At 43.4% G+C, this 20,224-nt stretch overlaps 1 protein-coding gene across 2 annotated transcripts in view; it reads right to left on the reverse strand.

Moving 5' to 3' along the window:
* Window positions 1-15,758, reverse strand: part of grid1b (glutamate receptor, ionotropic, delta 1b) — a 439,103-nt gene extending 423,345 nt beyond the window's left edge. For both annotated transcript variants that reach the window (XM_088016453.1, XM_088016451.1), the window contains exon 1: window positions 15,645-15,758. In XM_088016453.1, coding sequence (XP_087872579.1) covers window positions 15,645-15,726 — 82 coding nt within the window. In that variant the 5' untranslated portion in view covers window positions 15,727-15,758. The remainder of the gene's footprint in view (window positions 1-15,644) is intronic.
* Window positions 15,759-20,224: the final 4,466 nt, after the last annotated feature.

Here is a 20,224-nt window from a genome sequence, read left to right on the forward strand (position 1 = left end):
TGAAGGCGAACGAGTGTAACCAAGTAGTACTGAAAATGAGATGAGACTGAATTTTTAAGTAATCGACTGGATCTAGGCTGCATTGTGGTGGGAAACCGACGCCGCTGTTGGATCGTGGCTTGAACCTCCTGGGCTTTAATCAGAGCCGAGGTCTGTCTGCAAAGTTCACTTATTGTCCCTGAGGATGTGTTGGTTCTTAATTTTTTCATTTTCCTCCAACAGTCTGAAAACAGGAATGTCAGGTTGGACTCAAAGTAAGTAAAGATGCACAACATATCTGCATCAGCATTAGTCATTTGTTTTATTCGATAAGTGAAACTGGGCAAACATTAACGACTGATGTCCGTTTCTATCTAGTTGCCATTGTGTTTCGGGAGGCGCGGAGGGTTAGCCATGTAGTATTTGTTCAGTCATGTGACGGTGATAATGATGCAGCACCTGATTATGGGATGTGAAGCTGAAGCAGAGAAGCAACGTAGGCAGTGCCTTCGCTTTTACACACATACAATATCGGTAAATATCGGTTATCATTCATAGCAGCAGTATCGATATCGATATCAGTCCAAATTTGCGCATGAGTCCATCTGTACAACTAAGCAAATGAATGAAAAACTGCATCTCTATTGAACTATTTTTTAAAAAGTGCTAAGGAAGTCAGAATAGTGCAAATGACATGGAATCAAGCAAAACAGAATAAGTGCAAAAAAAACCCCACTGTTATAAGAGAAATGGATAGGATGAGTGGGATGTAATAAGTCGGATGTGTAGAAGAAGAATGAAGGAAGTTTGTAAGAAGGCGGAATGATATGTAAAATGTCATAAAAGCAGTCTAAATAAAGAGGCTTAGCATTACATCAGAGGTGAGTAGGATGAGTGGGATTAAAAAAAGAGTATTTAAAAAGGACGAGGGGGAAAAAAAAAATCACAGGATCAAAACAAGAGTTGAAAATAGTACAGAAAGAAGTGCAGATGAATGGCTGTGGGACGGCTGTGCAGCCTGGGACAAAGTGTGCTGCAGGGGTGAGCCGACTGTAAGTAGAGCCGCAGGGTGATTAGAGGCGATGCTTTGGGCACGACCAGACTTCTGAACTCAGGATAACATATTAACTTCATTTATGAGTGGATCCACACCGCTGGTGGCTCTGCTGTTCCTGATGGGATTAAAACCAAAGCACAGAAACATCTAATAATAATAATAATAATAATAATAATAATGATAATAATAGCACAGGGATACGCTTAAATATTTCCAGAATGACAAAGACAAGAACTGAGCCTTTGCTTGTTTGTTTACTTGAACTCAAATCAAGAGGAAAAACTGTCAAACCTTTAGAAATAAACTTTACAGAACTGATTATTAAAACCATTTCAAGAAATTTATTCTGCTTTTTGCTTTTTTTTTGGGTTCATGCTAAAATGTTTCAAATCATCAAATTGACTTTAATATCAAACATAACCAGAGGTAACACAAAAATATCTTCCTAATTATGATTTCGTTAATACCAAAAGGCATCCAAATCAACCTGGCATTATGTGTAGATATAGTTGTTTCCAAAACTTTCTGACTTAACACAAAAACCCTTCAACGTGTTTGAATTAAAACGATTCTGATGGAAAAGAGTTATTGCTAGTTATCACAAATGCTTGGTGGCAGTTGTGGAACAATTGCTTTTTCACGTAAATTGTTTAGTTTGAATAGTTTTTCCAACCCTAGTAAATAAAATAAATACATTTTCAAACAGCTTTTTGTATTTATCCAGATTATCTCATATTAAAATACGGTTGGTGGTCTGAAAGCATGACAAAATAAGAATAAACAAATTCTGAAAGGAGGCAAATACTTTTTCACACAGCTGAAACTTTAGCTGCTCGAAAAGAGGATTTGAAGAAACTGAAGTTAGTTTCTTTTGCTTATTTTCTGGGTTGCCTTCGAGGTCTGTGCCCCTACAATTAGCTTTTATCAGCTGGATGTTACATTCCAGGAAGAAAAGTGTTTAAAAAACATTGGTGACCTGCTGGTATTAGATGGGTCCATGGAAGCGGAGGCATCCCTGAGTCCCATCAGCCATGTCAGCTTTAATTGAGTTAAATGTGAGGCAGAGCATTGGTGTAATGTGACCTGAACACATATCTGCAATTTAGAGGCACTTATCATGAAATCCTCCCACTCTGATAGAGGTCCTCTGAAGAGAGAAGGCTCCATTTAGCAGGTCTACTGCCGCAGATATGATATAAGCTGCTGTCGGCCGGTCGAGGTGCGTTATTGTGACAGATTAGCCTTCAGGGTTCACTGTACTTAAGCAGAATTATTCTGATCCTGCGCCAGAACACGCTTAAAGTGAAATACTGTGGGGTTTTAAAACGCTGCCAAAGACTGAGCACAACAACAATGAGTAGATTTACGGCAGTTGGGACTTTGTGGATTTATGAAAAGCTGTTTTCATAATTAAAACGCTCCAAATAAGTGACGCCTGCCGCAAAACGTCGAAGAAGATTCCGCTGGAACGCTGCAGACCAGATCCGGAAGTCTGTTCCCCCTTGTTTACGCCGGGATCCGATATGTTTCCCACTCCCCTACCCCCTCCCGAAAGACAGCTGTAAAACCTAAACACGGAGCCCAACTCTTTGCTCTCCCATCTCCAGTGCAAGATGCTTTGAGCGTCTCTCTCCTGACCGACTGCCAACTCATCACCTTCAGCGAGGGTTATGCAAATGCAACGTGCATCTGCTGAAATTAGACGTGATGAGCCAGGCTGGCTGAAACAAACAGGATTCATTTCATTTAGGAGATACAATGACAGATATTAAGATCTATTGTACCTCTGCAGCTGGGAGGAGCTGTTAAGCTAACAAACGGCGTCCGACGATGATGAAAACTCCACATCGTTTGTAATTCATCAGGTTCCACATGATGAATGACATCATGGCAACCTTAAGTATGTCAGACACAGGAAGTAGGGTAATTCCCTATGCAACACACCACCAAGAAAAAGAGAATCAAAAGTCACAAAGTTCTTAAAATTATGGATCTTTGGGATGGGAACTATAACTAATCACACCCTTACACGATGGCTGATGTGCTTTAACTCAAAAAGTTAAGTCACGTCAGACTTCCGCTGAAATTCTTGAGATGTTTCGGTCAGCTTGACTGCAGTCCACCCGTTCAGCTGATTTCATTCAGCTGATCAAACATAATTTGGAATTAAACACACTCGCCTAAATAAGGTCTGACGGCTGACGGCATGCTTCAGATCAACCACTAGCCAAGAAAGAACCAAGACGAGAACATACTGGGTCATCTGTGGCAATGTACAAACGTCCCGACAGCTCTGTGTTCGCAGTTTTATTGGGAGAGGACGTTTCCTTTTTTTCGAGTCATCAATCCCCTCTGGCTGCCAAACAAGACAGATTCTTCAAGAAAAACTGTTCCACGACGCTCTGGACCTCAGACTAAGTCAACAATTCATCTTCCAACACAACAACATGAAGGACCACCAAGACGACAACAGGACGGCTTCGGAAGCCATCTGTAATTGTCGCTGAGTGGCCCAGACTCGAGTCAAATCAAACGTCTAAAACCGGTTCTCTAATGACGCTGCCCATCAAACGTGACTGAGTGTGAAAGGACCAGCAGAGAAGACTAATGCGACACTCTCCAAAGAGGTGTACCAAGCTTGTAAAGACGTACTCGAGACGATTCGAGGTTGCGATTGCTGCTCAGTGTGCTCAACAAAACATTAAGCCAAGGATATGAATGCTAATCAGGATTTGGCAATTCAAAACTCAAGTCTTTTTTTTTTTTTTTTAAAGATGCTGCACCCTGTCTTTAAAGGGTCCTGTGTGTCCAGACCTGGATAAACGGACCCAGAGTACAAACATTAAAGATCGTATTATTAAAGGCAAATCGTCACGATTTGTCTCATCAGTTTCAGTATGTTGTTTGAAGTCAGCAGGTTTTACACAGAGGTGCTTGCGAGCTTAAAAGATCTTTAACTCCTAAACTCACTGCAAACGCATTCACTAAGCTCCCTAACATTATTTATAATGCATGAGCGTGTGAGTGGAGGTGATGCGTCAGGGTGAGGGATCCAGTCCAACGATTTTTGCTCATTCTCTGCATTTGACCTGATTTTCTCACAGCAAGGTCCCTTTTTTGCTGTTTCTCTTTTTCTCTATTCGTACATTAATCACGCTTTTCTTGCATCCGCGGGTCGTGAGTTATTAAAGTTTGTTTTTGGACCCAATAGTTTAGGCCAGTCTTGTTTAAAGTCAGACTTTAAGCACCATGTCCTTCTTGTTTTAGACCTTTCTCTGGTCCAACACACCAGAAATGATCATGGTGAGAAGCTAATCTAGCCATTTTGTTTGTTGGAGCAAGACTTTATCAAGGACGTGGAGTCCAATGGGGGAACTTGCTAAGTAGGTTCAACATAGCAGGGCTTCCGTTCTGTGTTTTGGCTTAACAAAGCTTAAAGCTCTTCACGGACAACAGCAGCAAAATAAGAAGGTAGGTTGTTAACTCAGGCATTCTGCTCGCAGACGAGAGCATCTGAAGATAGAAGCAATTATTTTCCACATCGTTTGACACTTTTTTTTCTTTTTCCACTCACAGCATGTCAGTCTCACAAATAAAGTTACAGAAAGGAAGAAGAAGAAAAAAAAAACACTGATTACACAACACCCTACCTAATGCTATCTGCAGACATGCAGGCTGTATTTATGGAGACAATCAGGGTGAAAAGCTGCTGTTAAATAGGAATGTTGTAGAAAATGGTTGAAAATAAGTAAGTTACATAACTGCAGCTGCAGACAGGAAGCACTAAATGTACATCTCCAAACATAAAAAAAAAGTGTTGCTCTGATTCCTGCTGATCAAATATTAACAGATCTGTGTCTGTTATAATACTTACTCAGTCTAACATCAGCATTCACTTCTTGGCAGCCCTTTTTTTTATTACGTTCCGGAGAGATGACATGTTTGCATAGCTTTTACTTTTCACTTGGGGTTTCTTGGGTGAAATGGCTGTAATTTAGCAGAGAAAAGCATTTGTGGTTAAAGGAGAAAGACAAGAAGGATGAATTGTTATGACTGCAATCCATTAGGCTTTTATGAGGATAAATTAGGTGATTAAATGTCATTTAGATCAAGGCATGATTATGGGATAATGGGAAGCTTTTGAGATTTTCAGTTGCTTCGCTCAAACTTTTCCATCTGAGACGACTGAGAAAAGATTTATTGAACCGGTGGAGATTCTTACAGACAGCATATTAAACTCGTAGCATTCTCACAGAGCCAGGTTATGTAATGCAGCCAGGCTTATAGACCTGCACCGTGATGACTTTGAAAACCCTGACTTTCAGCTCAACATTACCAGCTTTGGTGCAAATCTGAGAAAGTCCTGGGGTCATATCATTCCACGATTTGTTCCAGAACTGCAATCCATAACTCAGGCTCATTTATAAATGGCCTGAAAGAAATCCTTCCGCATCGCTGTTGTAGTTCTACAAAACGCATACGACTTATTTATTTACTTTACTTAAAATCGTATTTCCTATAAAAGGATCAATTTTCCCATGTTATAATGAACAATAATTGTCTAAAACTGTGTAGACTGTGAAGTATTTAACCCAGTGGTCCCCAACCTTTTTATTACCACGGACCGGTCAAGACTTGGAAAATTTTGCTGCGGCCTGGGGTGGAGGGGGGTGAACCGTCAGATAAGGCTTCTGCATGCTGGTGTTCCCGCTAAGTCCTGAATATGCCCAATTTGGGTTGTCTTGGCCATTTTATCGCAGCCTGTGGGGTTTTCCCTGACTGGGAACGAGAATACAACCTGTTGAATGTGACAGGTAGCCATTCAGAAAGCGTGGTGACGTAAGAACAGAGGGGAATCCCAAACAGCTCACATAGCGCGCAACTGAGAGTCCGGTGGATATCGGAGATGATATGTGGAAATGTTTATTATTATATGTAAAGGTCGTTATTATATATGTTTATGTTTATTCAGTTAAAAATATTAACTATGAAAAAAACATAGTCGCCTCCAAATCATAGTGCAGCAAATAGAGCAGCTGCTCCCGCTGTCTTTTATCCACCGCCTTTTCTTTTTGTTTCTTTTATCTCTTAAAATGAGTCCACAAACTATCACTATTGCTTCTACATCGTCATCCGTGTTTGGTCATTCTAAATTCCCGTATGCTATGTTGGAGGTTTTGTGGATTTTCTTCTGGAATCGCGATGTTTGTGACTGGAATCGGTTCGTGTTGCTCCTGCTTTGGAGACACGAACCGATCGAACCTGTTGTACTTTTATCAGCTCTGTGGTCACAGAGGTTTGGAGAATCGGCCGACAATTCTTAAATCTTGCCGTCTAAACCAGACTTAAGACTCACAAGCTCTACTCATTTCCTCTCGCCCACTGCCCAAACACTCTCTGACTCTGGTCGCTATGGTAACGTTTACATATCCCTTCAAAATAAGATACAGATGCGCCACAAAAACGAGCATTTTACTTTCGTGAAAATTTTAACTCACGATAATGACTAGCGGGAGCCCTGAGCTTGTTTCTCTGCAACGAGACGGTCCCATCAGGGAGTGATGGAGACAATAACACCCGAAGTGTTGCTTATATCCACAGCCTGCTGGGTCTCTACGTGGTGAAGCACTTTGAAGCTTCATTGCCTCATTAGCAGCCGGTGTTATGGGCTTGTAATGTTTGACTCACCTACCGGTCCGGGATAAATCCATCCTCCTGTCTCTTCTCTGGGCCTTTTCCCTTTTGCAAAGAAACTTTCCAAAGACATCTGATCTGTTTCTTACTCATTTTGCTGCTTGTGGGCTCAGTGTTGGCGCAAGTAAGTGAGAGAATCCGGTTAAAGAATTTTCAAAATAAAAGATCCTCCAGACTCAAATAATACATAAAACGGAAATATTTAATTATTTCTTGCGCGGCCCGGTACCAATTGGTCTACGGACCGGTACCGGTCCACGGACCGGGGGTTGGGGACCACTGATTTAACCTGTTAATGCGCCCTCTGGTGGACCAATCTCAGACATTTTTTTTAGATTAACTAAAGGTGTTAACAGTATGCAAGACTATCCCATGTTTTCACAGGAAACAAATTTACTCCATCTTTGCTCACGTTTGATTATTATTATACACAGGCACATACATTTGTTTGATTTTTATTCTCAGTAGTCTAGTAAGCTATGTATATAAACATCCTAGATGCTATCTGTACCTTTTGTTATTCTCTTTAAATCATACACTATTTTTAGCCCTTGTGCAAATGAGTTGGAGATGGGCAGACAACGAAATGGGGCGTGGTCAGATAGTGGGCGGGGTTGGATGTTTGACTCCACCCTCAAATGGTATTGATTGGATAACCTTCCAAATGTCTGTTTCACTCAGTAGTGGTTTTACTCCTGAAGTGAGTTAGTTTTAAAGTTGCCTTTTTGACAGACATTGTCTATGTGATTCACTACAGAGACGGTGATGGAAAATTCATGGCAGGTATTGTAGAGAATGCAGTTATTCCCTTAAGAATGCAGAATGGTGACAATCAACAAATTCCAGTCAGTCAAAAAAATGTTAACAGTAGAGCCTCAAAAATCAGATAACTGGGAAGTCAAGGCTCTCTCCAACCACCAGGTCCAATTTATATAAAATTATATTGAATCAAATGCTAAACTAGAAGCTTCTGAATGGCCCAGCGACGTCTCCATCTGTTACTATTTATCCATCTTTTTGCATGAAACTGTACATGAATCACCTCTCGTCAGTCGTTAAGAGTGTGTGAATGTGAATCTGACTACAGAAGGATGGTGGTTTAATAGCCCGGTTCCCCATAAGGAGCGATGTTATTGATGTATTGAACCAGTCATACTATCCACTCATCAGCAGTCCATTTGTCCGACCAAAGAAAGCCTCAGTAAGTTTAAACTCAGAGATAATGTTTTAATATGATCTGAAAAAATCTAATTCTCAGATACTTTTTTTTCTTCTTCTTTTTCCATATCCATTTACACTCAGAACAAACTACAGAGGCTTCATCGTCACAGCTTCAGGAATAAAAACATAAGAGCAGCTTTGTGTAACCTGTTATTAGTCAAAGCAGTTTCCATTCTGAGCCTGTTCCTCTCGCTCTGCCCACACAGTCTGCATCTGCGTGTTTGTCACTGCGAATTAGAAAGAGCGCTAACGCCGCTTCCTGGAGTGTGTGAATGCCTTTCTCAGGGTCAAACACTTCGTCGGCTGCCGCGTCCATCTCAGCATCTGTGTGTTTGTGCAGGGCGGCGGCGGAGGTAAGGTGCGGTGGCCGGACCCTCACCGAGACGGCGCGGGAAGCTTTCTGCGTTCCTCCCTAACCCGGTTAGTTTATCTTATTTAGCGGCGGGGCGAGAAAGGGCCGCAGCTGCTCATTTTGCTTTGCCAGCTTCAACAGATTGGATTCCTGCAGTTCGAGCTCGCCTTTTCCAAAACCAGCCACCGCATACGCGGGCTCTCCTTCTGCTAGCCGCTACAGCGGCGCCGTAAATCATCCCTCGTCAGCTGCCTGGCTCATGGGACGGACTAATCTCTCCTCCTCTGGCTCTTTATAAAAAGTGACTTGTTATCCGCTTGGCCTGAGGGGCGTTTAGGGGACCTTCTGAGCTGGAAAACTGCCCAGGTGGGAAACAAAGAGCTACAACCTGAGTGTGACTGGTATCGGCTTCCGTGAGGCAGATAGGAACACTTCCACAACCTGATGGCTCTCGCGCTGAATACATTAACCGCTGATCTGTTACAGAATGTATCTCCTGCTTTTTTTGTTTTGTTTTTTTTAAGTTTAAGGATCCAACCGGTTCATCTTGGGTGCCTTTCTGTGAAACAAATAATTAAACTACAAATGAAAATGGCTGCATGCGGTGTAAGAGCGCTCCTTTGCAGACCGGGCGCCATTGATTTTTCGACTTCCTGCAGCTCATTGTTTTGGTTTTACGACGCAGTTACAATAAAAATCACTCTTAACTCTCTAATTACCCCCCATTCCCAGGTCGGTCTTTGTTGTTGAGAAACAAACAGCTAAACACAATCCCAATTACAGGCTGAAGTAATGCAGGTAGGGGCTTCACTAAAGTATTCACACCGCATTTTTACGTTTCATCATATTAGAACCACCGACTGCAATTTTTTTTTATTAGGCAAGGGAAGTACATAATTGTATAGTGGATTTTTACTATTATTTATAATAAATTTATATAAAATGGTCCAATCAAAATTCTGATCTACCAGCAGCCGAGAGACTTGAAAATGGATAGGCTATGGGGACTAAAGAAAAATTTTAGACTCTAAATTTGCTGAGACAAACCAAAGGTTTTGCAGCCGTAACAGCTGCTGAACAGAAATGCGCTCTCCTCTGTTCTGTCTTTTACTGGTCAAAAAACTTTAAACTCTTTTCCTCCGTCTATACAACTATGTGCTACCTTGTGTTGGGTTATTGCATAAAATCCCAAGAGAACATGTCAACATTGTGTATGCAGCAATACAAAATGTAAAAAAGAAAAGAAAACTAGCAGGTTAGAAAACTTTCGCTGCACTTTTATAGACTTGAAAAGTTCACAAAAGCCACAGAACCGAGGATTCGCCCGACACCGTAGAACTGAGCTTCACACTCTTACGATGTTAAGTCCTTCTACCTGTCAGGGAACTGGGTTGCTCCTGTCTGTGTGGTGCTTTTTCCGGTGCCTGTAGGTTTCTCCCCGGATGGTGGGGGCGAGAAGGTTTGCTCCCACACACTTGCGGATCATCAGCCATCAGCCTTGGAGGATAAGAGGAGCGAGCTGCTGATCGTTCTTCACCTGCGTGTTAGCTTAAGTGGTACCTCTAGTCTTTCCTCGTGTTTTCCGTGTGCTTCAGACCTCTTTCACTAATTATTTCCTTGCGCTACCTCCTAAGGTATTTCTCTGCGTCTCCTGCTGGAATATCATCCTCTGAACCCACGTCTTGCCACTGGAAGAACAATTCCCCCTGGATCATCCTCCACAGTCAGCAGCTTAGATCCAAACCGCCATCATCCTCCAAGCCTAGACTCGACTACCACACAGACTGGCAACCCAGAACGCTCTCCTTCCTCCAGCAAGATTATTCCATCATCCTTATTATCACAGTCTTCTTCCCAACTCTGTATTGCCCTCCTTCCACAGAACCTTGGGAAAAGTCTGGACTTTATTCCATCTGTAACAATAAACCTGATGAACTTTTTTTGTTGTTGTCTTTTGCTGGTCTCCTGAGAGTTTTCGTGCATGTGGGTCAGTAGTTTAAACCGTAACGCGACACTACCTCTTCCGAATGTGCACCAAGTCACAGCTTAATGTGCGCTGAGAGCCAAAGCTGAGTGGCTGAACTAATTAATCCAGTGAAAATAATCACAACACAGTATAAGGAATATTGTAAGTGGGGCACTAGTCTAGCCCCTTTAAGCTCTTTCGTACAAGACACATTTCTTTGAAAAAAAAAGAAAAAAAAAGAGGTATTTGAATCCAGCTATGTTTATGCTTTTACTAAAAACAGATAAAAAAATAAACAGAAAGTGACATTCAAAAGACTGCTACTCTCAGGGTGCCAGAAAATGTTGCAAATGTTTTTCAACCTTTTTAAAGGGGCAGTATTATGTATTTTATTGCCACATTGTGCCATTTCACAGCACAATCAACTATTTTACTTTCAGTTTTAAAAACGCTGCATATATCGAATATGACATAAAATATTTTTGACTTTGTAATTTAACGGCTTGAAATTGGGTCTCTGTCTCTTTAAAAACTACTTCTCTTTCTGAAACTCCACCTTCATGAAGTCATCACAACATGGCTCTTCTATCAAGCAGCGCCCATACAACAGATGCGCAGTTCAACCAGGTGTCTGCTAATTGCTGCTAGCTAGTTTGAAGGAGCTGAGTGGGAGAGACATGGAGCTTGGAAACTGCGCCTTTAAGGTGGTGATAGGTCCATCCAGGCGTTTTGCACAGCTGAATGGTTGCCATGGGAGATTAAAGGATTTCTCAGCGATGCATGAAAGAATCAAGGCAACACTCCAAGGATGTTTTGATGAGGGAATAACATTATATCATGACGTAAAGCTCAAAAAAGTTGGTTTTAATTAAGCTAATTATTCAACAGCCAATCAAAGAGCCCCACGTAATAAACTTAAACTACATACAGTTCCAGATGCTTTTGTTTTTCCAAAAACAAAAGCAACAGCAGAGAAGCAACTGTAACTCACAGAATCAACTCCAGTAACCCAAAAAAATATTAGAATTACGTTTGTTCATGTTTTTACAGTTTAGCTACATTAAATATTATAAAAGCATAAAAAAAACAATGCAAATTCTTTAACTAAAAAATATTTTAAAAGTTGAATTAATATGTCAGGTGGCAGATGTCTACCGATTTTTTCCCATATTTATTTCATTGATTGGGTGCTTCTACTGCTAAATATTTTTAATTTACCCGTTTTAGCAGCTTTTGTATTTTTGTTTGTTTGTTTGTTTGTTTGTTTTCTTTGAATTGGAATTATATGCAGTTCAGTCAGGATCTATGAGAGCTTTAAATTAGACATAAACACCAATGACACCAAGACCAATACCTTTGACCTTATCAAGGCAACGGTTGTGCTTGGAATCAAGGTATTCTGCTGATTTTCTTTTCTCTGAAGTGCTTTATCAAAGCTTTCCTTGTGTGTTTTCAGTGGCTCAATGTAAATTTAAAAAAAAAGGAAGGTATTTTCCGAACTGCTGGGGAGCTCCCGACTCGGTGTTCTGAAACAAAAGATCTTCTTCCTTTTTTTGTCCAGAACACGCAGCATGCAGCTTGTTTTCTCCATCTGTGAGTGCTGGTGGGGTTGTCTGTTCAGGTTTGACATCCAGCTGTGCGTCTGCTTCCAATAATCACTTCCACTGCTGCCTCTTTGGAAGAAGATGTTCTCCCGAAACCCAACCGGAGGGCTCCTGATGTCCTGGACGTACCTGTAGCTGACGACTTGATCTCAGAGATCTAATTAAAGGCAGAAATTTACTGGAAGCCGATTTGCTCTAGTTTGCCACTCTCTGATGTTCCTCGACCGCTGCTTTTCTTTCAAGGCACAAAAAAAAAAAACAAAACAAAACAAAAAAAACACAGCAGCTGTTTTTACTGATTTTATGCACATTGAACCAAAGAACAGGGAGTGTAACTAATTAGAGAAAGCAGCTGCTGCCGCTGGAATCTGCACAGATATAATTTTGCAGACTCTTGGACCTTGACCGTGCCGGGTTTTGCACCAGTGCTGCACTTGAACGCAGCAGCAGACCGTGTGGTCAAAGGGTTTGGTTGACTGAAGGCCCCGGCTCCCGCATTTTATTGCGCATCAGCTCTTTTACCAATCGGCCCCCTCCTCATGCCTCCCATCAGCACCTCACTGCTGACCTCCCCGCCTGCCGCTGATCCTCCGCGGCGGACAGAGGAGACGAGGGGACAAACAAACCGGGGGAAACGTCACAGATGATCACCAGCGCGGCTGGACGAGACAGATGCTGGAGTAGAGGGGTGGACGGAGGGGGAGGTGGGTTCAGAGCAGAGGCTGAAAAACTGTCACATCTGATATGGGTCCTGCTGCGCCGCGTTGCCAAGTCGATCCGGCCGTCAGGAGGCTGAAGGAAACAACAGAGCCCCTCCTTCCCCCCTCCAGCCCCCGAACGCAGCTGAGCAACCCGCTGCTGCTCTGCTCTGAGGACGAGAGCTTCCGTGCATTTTCGTCGGCGTTTCCACACAACAGCGTCCTTAATGTGGAAAATGAGTTCACCTTCCTTGTAAGCCAACAGAATCTGTTAAATGATCCGGAAGAGAACGTCTCAAGTCTCCACCAGAAGCTGGATAATCACAGTGACTGAGTATACTCGGCCGAGAAACGATCCAGCTGTAGCAACCAACCAAACCGGAGAAGAAACAGCAATTGTGGTCCAAGATTTCAATTCCACTTAAACGGTGTTGACAAACAGCACCTATAATACTTGTAGACGTAAATAAAGTGATAGCACTCGTTTAAAAATAGGATAAATTACAGACAATATATATAAGCATTCTCCTATGAGAATTATATTTTAAAGGGACTGTATTATGCGTTTTCCCTTCTGTGTTACCTTCGCGTGCGATATAACAAATGTGACTTAAAAGAAATGGGACTTTTGTAAATGAATGCCTTGAAGTTGGGCCTCTGTCTCTGCTCCTTCCAACACTCCGCCTTCAGAAAGTCATCACAACATTTTTACCAGCGTTTCATTGAGAAGTAGCTTCTATCATGAGCTCAGTAGATTCGCATCTCCACCAGGTGTTTGCTAATTGCTGCTGGCTAGTCTGGAGGAGCTGAATCCTCCCGCCCAGTCGGAAACGGGTGAAAACAGCTTATATCGGACCTCTTTGTTTGGGTTTCAGTTCCCGGTTCCAAAGTTTGCAGAGTCTTCCATCTAAACAACCCAAATGTATCAGTAGCAGGTCTTAAATCTCTCTCGCACTCCCGTGAATCATCAACAGAGCAGCATGCTGGGTCGTGCCGCTAATCCGTTGTATTTACTGATCTGTGTTTGTAATAATCCCACGCCACTGCTCTGCATTGTTCCCGCTGAATGCCGATTCCTCCCAGAGGGATACCGATATCCTCCCATCTGTCCACGCGTACATCCGAGCCTGTCCCCGGATTTCTACTTTGTCCACACAGGGACGGATCCGGTCAACAAGAAAGAAGGAGAAAGAGGAAGAGAAAGGAAGCAGCTACCCCAAGGTTCTGTAAAGCCTTCAGCTGAAGGCCCCTTTAGACCCACTTGCTCACTTCGGTAATGTTTAGTGTCTTAGGAAACGTTAAACTGTTTAGATGGGAGAATTGTTCATCTGTTCCTGGTTTTGGTCAATTCAAGCAACTTAGTTCTAGTTTTTAGCCACTTGTCTTAACCTTAACAGATATGTTGGCAGATAAAAGTGCATTAAGGTGATAACATTTAAAAGTCTACCTTAAAAACATATAAACAACAAAAAAAAAGCTATTTCTTGGATGTGACCAAAAGAAAAGAGATGCTGCACATAAGCAGCAGCATCCTCCACAACATGTTCCAGCTAAGAGAACTGATGCTCCCACGCAGCCAAAGGAGTAAACCAAGGTGGTTAGAGCGAATCCATGAAGGCCTCGGCTTGGAAGTTTTCCAGACATGATCCCCCAGAATGGGCTGGAGGGGACTGACAGGGTCAATGGATGGATGGATGGATCCAATCTTTATGTTAGCCTCGTGGAAAATGGCTTTTCCTCTCTCAAATAGTTAAAACACAGCACATTAACTATAAAGTAGTTCAAATTTTAAAACACAAATAGCTAAAATACAGCACAGTCTCAGTCTGGCCCTGCCAGGAATCGGACCTCAGCAGCCGCAAACTCTGCTTATCCCTCAGGCCGGCCGTGTTCGCTTCATCGCCACCCAAAACACGCAACACCAGGTTTGACTTCACAGACTTTTAGAGGCCCTCTTCCTGAGCCGATTGTTCTTCCCTCATGGTTTGTTTTCCATCAACCACTTAAAGAGGGGATGCGTGTCCTTCTGCAGAATGACTCTGCAGCCTTCCTCTTCCTCCTCTTCCTCTTCCCCTCTGCTGGCTTCAGCACCCGTGGCCCACTGCATTGCTGCCACCGGCACAAAGCTCTGGCTGCAGGACACCGGGGGGTGGGGGGGGGTCTGGATCATCTCTGCCTGTGTGTGACTTCCGTTCCATCCACCCCATCTCCACTGCTTCCTCTCTGAGCTCTCACCATTTTCTTTCTTTCTTTCTTTTTTTTTTCTCTTCTTAGTGAAACCGTGTCTGGACTGAAGCAGCAGGAAATAACGTGATAGAAAGGGAGGCCGGCGCTTGGACGCCTGAAAAGCCCGAACAGTCGCCGTTTTGTCCCCCCCTCTGTCATCACTTCCTCTGCCGGAGTTGATTAACATTTCACTCACGTCCAACTGAAAGTTCACGCTTATAGATGAGGAGGAGGAGTGGGAGAGGTGGAGATGGAGAGTAAGGGAGGTGGGGAGGATGGATGGATGGATGGATGGATGGATGGATGGATGGATGGATGGATGGATGGATGGATGGATGGATGGATGGATGGAGAAAGTGGAGCCCTCTAAACACCCACGGAGGGGCGGGTGTGACGGGTTTCAGCGAGGAAATATGGAAATTACAACTGCCTGTTCGAGGAAAGCGAGGATGGATGGATGGATGGATGGATGGATGGATGGATGGATGGATGGATGGATGGATGGATGGATGGATGGATGGATGGATGGATGGATGGCGCAACCCGGGCGCGGGGCGCTCTATCAGCCTCCACTCTGCGTGCGTCTGAGCCAGAATGCAACAGTCTCCTTCCTTTCTTCCTCTGCACACCTACCCTCCTCGGAAGGACAGTCAGCTACCAGAGTAAGTACATTTTTTGTTGTTTTTTTGTTATCTTTACACTGCGGAGATGTTTGGAAATGAGCGCCTGCACCCGCAGCCCTAACAGCACAAGCCACTCCACATTCCCCAGATCCCACTCGCTCCCCGCAGCCAAAACCCGCACACAGCTGAGCGCCAAAATAAAAAAACCCGGTGCTCTCTCTTACCGATGTGGATGATGGAGTCGGCGCTCGCTGTGTTGCACTGCAATATCCACAAGGAATGAAATAACAGTATCAGCATCTCCATCTCCAGTTCGAGCCCCAGAGGCGCATCCACGGATCCACCTCGCCGATTCTTTGGGGTTCTTCTTGTCACTGGCGAGCAAATCCGAATGGGAGCAGCGGCGGCGGCGGCGGCGGCGAAGTGTTGGGAGGGAGTAATGAGCAGAAAACTAAATCCCACAGAAGAAAGTGTTGGTCAAAGTCGGGCTGAAGAAGGAGATTAGAGAGAAGAAGAAGAAGAAGAAGAAGAAACAGGGAGAAGCTTCCAGGGGCTCCAGAGAGGAGCAAAGCCGGGGAGGTGAGAGGGGAAGAGGGGGGAGGATGACAGGAGACACCGGGGGTTTGTTTCAGAGGTTAAGATCCGCCGGACGAGCAGCTCTGACTCTCTACCTCCGAGTCTGAGACATCACACACTGCAAACTGCGGAGGAGCAGGAGGAGGGACGTTCTCTCTCTCTCTCTCTCTCTCTCTCTCTCTCTCTCTCTCTCTCTCTCTCTCTCTCTCTCTCTCTCTCTCTCTCTCTTTCTGTCTCATTCTGTCTCTCCCTCCCTGCCTCCTTTCTCTCCATCACTTCTCTTTCCTCTCCTCCGACCCACGTGACTGCAGAGCATCTATCTCCGGTGCTGGAAGCCGGAGCGGAGAAAAGAGAGGCGCGGGATGGAGATGGAGATGGTGGGATGGAGGAATGGAATGGATGGGAGCCGGAGCGCAGCGCGGAGGAGGAGGAGGAGGCGCAGAGGTTCTGTCGCCCCCGGGGTGATGCTCGCTCTCTCGGTAAGGTTTCGGGTGTTCATTCGGGGGGAGAAGAAACCGGGATGAGACTTACTTTCTTTTAAAAAAATAAATAAAAACGCCCGGAAACTGGCAGTACTTTTAAGTATTAGTCGCTCCTTTTCTCCTTGGGAGAAAATCGGGGTGAATTTTATTTATTTATTTATTTATTTATTTATTTTGCGCAGACAAGAAAGTGTAGCTTGTGTTGGATTTACGCAGGGACGCGCTTGCCTGTGCTTTGTGACTCTCATGCTTGTGCGTAAATGTTCGAGATCTGATCTCTCGGCTTCATCCATCCCATCACATGAAGATGGAAGGAAAGACCGGGAAGCTGTCAGCTTCTCCCTTGGCACCCCACACACACACGCACACACACACACACACCGTGTGTGGAGTTGCAGTGCGGAATGACCGCTTTTTCTCCTCCCTAACATCTGCGTGAAGCTGCGTTTCCATTTCAGCACCTTGGAGAGGTTCTCAGTTACGCGCCTGCGAACGGACCGAATCAAACCTCCGTATCAGCCTTCTTTTTTTTTTTTTTTTTTTTTTTTTTGTCCCGAGTCTTCATTCATTCATTCTATACATGACACTATCTTTTTCTTCTTCTTCTTCTTTTCATCGGTCCGAATACGAGGAAGCGTGTCCAAGCGTTTTCTTTTGCGTTTCTGTGCGTGATGGATGAGAACAACCGGAGGAGGAGGAGGAAGGAGTTCCCAACAGCGACCTGTGTTCCCAACACATACGAGTTCACACATACACACACATACACACACACACCTTTTGCAGAGTCGAGCCTCTGGCCGATTGTGTGTTTGTGACGTCACTGACATGTCCCGTAATGTCCTTTACAGGTGCGGAGCAGCTGTCGGTGCGGCACTGTTACCGAGCAGCTTGGAGAGAGAGAGAGAGAGAGAGAGAGAGAGAGAGAGAGAGAGAGAGAGAGAGAGAGCGAGAGAGAGGAGAAGGAGAGAAAGAGAGAGGAGAAGGAGGAGGGGAATCGGAGAGTGCTGCACCTGGCCTTACAATTAAAGGATATTTCTTGCGACAGAATGAGACTCAGAAATGTCTTTTAATTGTTTGACTACGTGTGGTGTGAAATGCTGAGAGAAAGCTCCGCGGGTTCCCACCACGGTCCGTCTGGAGAAGCTCTTCTGGATCTTCAGCCCTTTCCACACTCCCACTAATGCAGTTTCATTTTAAAGCTGAGATGGTGAGAAAAGCAAATAAATAAATAAATGAATAAATAAATAAATAAGACTGACATTGTGGTTAGTTTAACTTTGTTTTCTTGTGATTGAACTAGAATTTGTACTTGGAGGTTTTCTTGTTTAAAGTGGTTTCTGCTTTTGTGTGAGACGGTGAAGTTGCTCCTCAGACGGGCCAGATGTGTCCGAGCATCTGCTCCTCACTCAGCGAGCTCTTAAGTTATTCGGATGCAGATCAATTTGACCAACATTGACACCCGTTTTAACTTTATCCTCAGACGGGAAAATGATCTCATCTCCCAACCGGATACAACTTTGTTTGAGCCATGATTTCTAAGACTCTTCTTTTTTCTCATTCATTATTTTTCAAGCTTTGAATTAAACGTTAAAATGTGTGTGTGTGTGTGTGTGTGTGTGTGTGTGTGTGTGTTTTAAGTTTTCTCCAAGAATTTAACCAACAATCTTCTTCACTGAGAACAACCTCTTGTGACCTGCAGCTACCCTGAGATTAACCATTGATTCGTTGGATTGTTCAGTGCAGAACTAGTACTTTTTTTTTTTTTTTCCCAATTCCAACTTCATGTGGTTCTCCAGAGAAAAGATTATCCTTTGATTTTCACCCATCAAACGTTTGAAAAACAAAACAAAACAAAACATAATTTTAACATTTTAGTTGAGTTTTTCTGATCACAGAATGCATCTTGTTGATTTAAGAATAGGATATTTCTTCCTTTTTCAATGTCTAAATAACAGTTTTGATACTTTTGTTTGTTTGTTTTCGTCATAGAATAAACCAGCCTAGTTTGAACTTATTTGACAAGAAGGATCCAAACCAAAAACGGACATTTAAATATCTCCAGTTCAGCGTAAGACCCCACAGAGAGAGTTAATAAACCCACCGCAATCTATAACCCACTGAACTGAACCAGTCAGCTTCATGAAAGGAGCATCACACCTCCTGCTGGCCGAAACATGTCACTACAAGGTGTATCATACCTAAAAACACACACAGAGGGGCTCTGTGACTTATTCCCACCATGAAATGGAAACTTGTTAAAATACAAAGACATTTCTAAAGTAAACCACCAATTTTCATACTCTAAGCAGCATCGATAAACTGGAAATAAAAATGCTTACATCACCATATATATTACATACAAGATGTGTGAAAAAAAACTTTCAGCTGTAAAACATAATCTGTGTGATATTTTTGCAAAAATAAAGATATATAAACGACTGATTCAGAAAGTTCATGGAATATTATCTGCTGTTAAAGAATTTGCGTTGCTGTGTGACATACTTTGGCCTTTTGACCCCCCTGCAGCTTCGCAGTCAGTCTAAATATATATATATATAAAAAAAAAATAAATAAAAAAAATTCCCTTCTCACCCTCTGCGGGTGGTCTCTCATCCTCTGAGCTCGGGTCCTCTACCAGAGGCCTGGGAGCTTGAGGGTTCTGCGCAGTATCTTGGCTGTGCCTAGAACTGCACATTTCTGGACTGAGATGTCTGATGTTGTTCCTGGGATCTGTTTCAGCCACTGCTCCAGTTTGGGGTAAATCTGTCGCTCCATTCAAAGTGAAGTCTGGTCTTTTCAGAGGAAGAAGTGACAAGAGGATGAGGAGGGATTCTATGTCACCCAGAGGAAAACTTCACCCGTCTCCTCGTCCTTTAAGCTCAGCAGCCGACGCGGCCGATCACAGCCAATGATCACCGTCTCTCGATCATTTGACATCCTGTCAGCGACTCGTCCCACTCACCCTGAAAAACCTGGCCTTTCTCCAGAGACAAGAACCCCCGTCTTTTATTTAACCTCCCCCCCACCCACCCTCACTTCCATCCATCTGGTTTGTCGGCTGTAACTCTAGAGTGGATGACAATCTAATTGTATCCTCATCCTTCTCCGGTTTAATGGGCTGTCAGGTGGCATCGTTATACAACTTTCATTGCCTCGTCATATATTCGCATTAACTGACAGTGTGTGTGTGTTTGGATGATGGAGGGAAGGAGCAAGATGAGGGGCTGAACATCAGCAACATCATAGATTCATAAAGAAAGCGTGATCACACCGAGTCAACGGTTTCAGACGAATGATTCTGAGAAGAGGCAAAAATGTGAATCGTTCGCCATCGTCGAGCAGAGGAAGGCTGATGCTCAAATGAAATGCTGTGATCATGTACAGATAAAAAAAAACAAAAAAAAAACAGATTAACAGATTTACTTCAGCAAAAATTCTCAGCTGAAACATTTGCATTACTCGTTCAAAAATGTTCTATCTTGTCGTTTTTCGGAGAGTACTAGTCACCGCAAACCACAAAGTTCTGAAAAAGTGTCATTACCAAAGTTTACAGATTCATGTGGGGGTGGGGGAGTAGGGGGATTCAGGTATCTATAAATGTATTTCATTGAGAAAGTCCAGTATGGGAGGGACGGTTCATGAACGGAACCAAAAGGAAGCATAAAAACCTTTGGAAATCTTTAAACCAAGTAGGGATCCTTGGGGGACTCCACACACAAGGCAGCTCAAAATTGGAAAAAAAAAAA

Source organism: Poecilia mexicana, unplaced genomic scaffold, assembly GCF_051168715.1.
Source record: "Poecilia mexicana isolate PSO_F unplaced genomic scaffold, ASM5116871v1 scaffold_19, whole genome shotgun sequence".
Classification (NCBI taxonomy): Eukaryota; Metazoa; Chordata; class Actinopteri; order Cyprinodontiformes; family Poeciliidae; genus Poecilia; species Poecilia mexicana.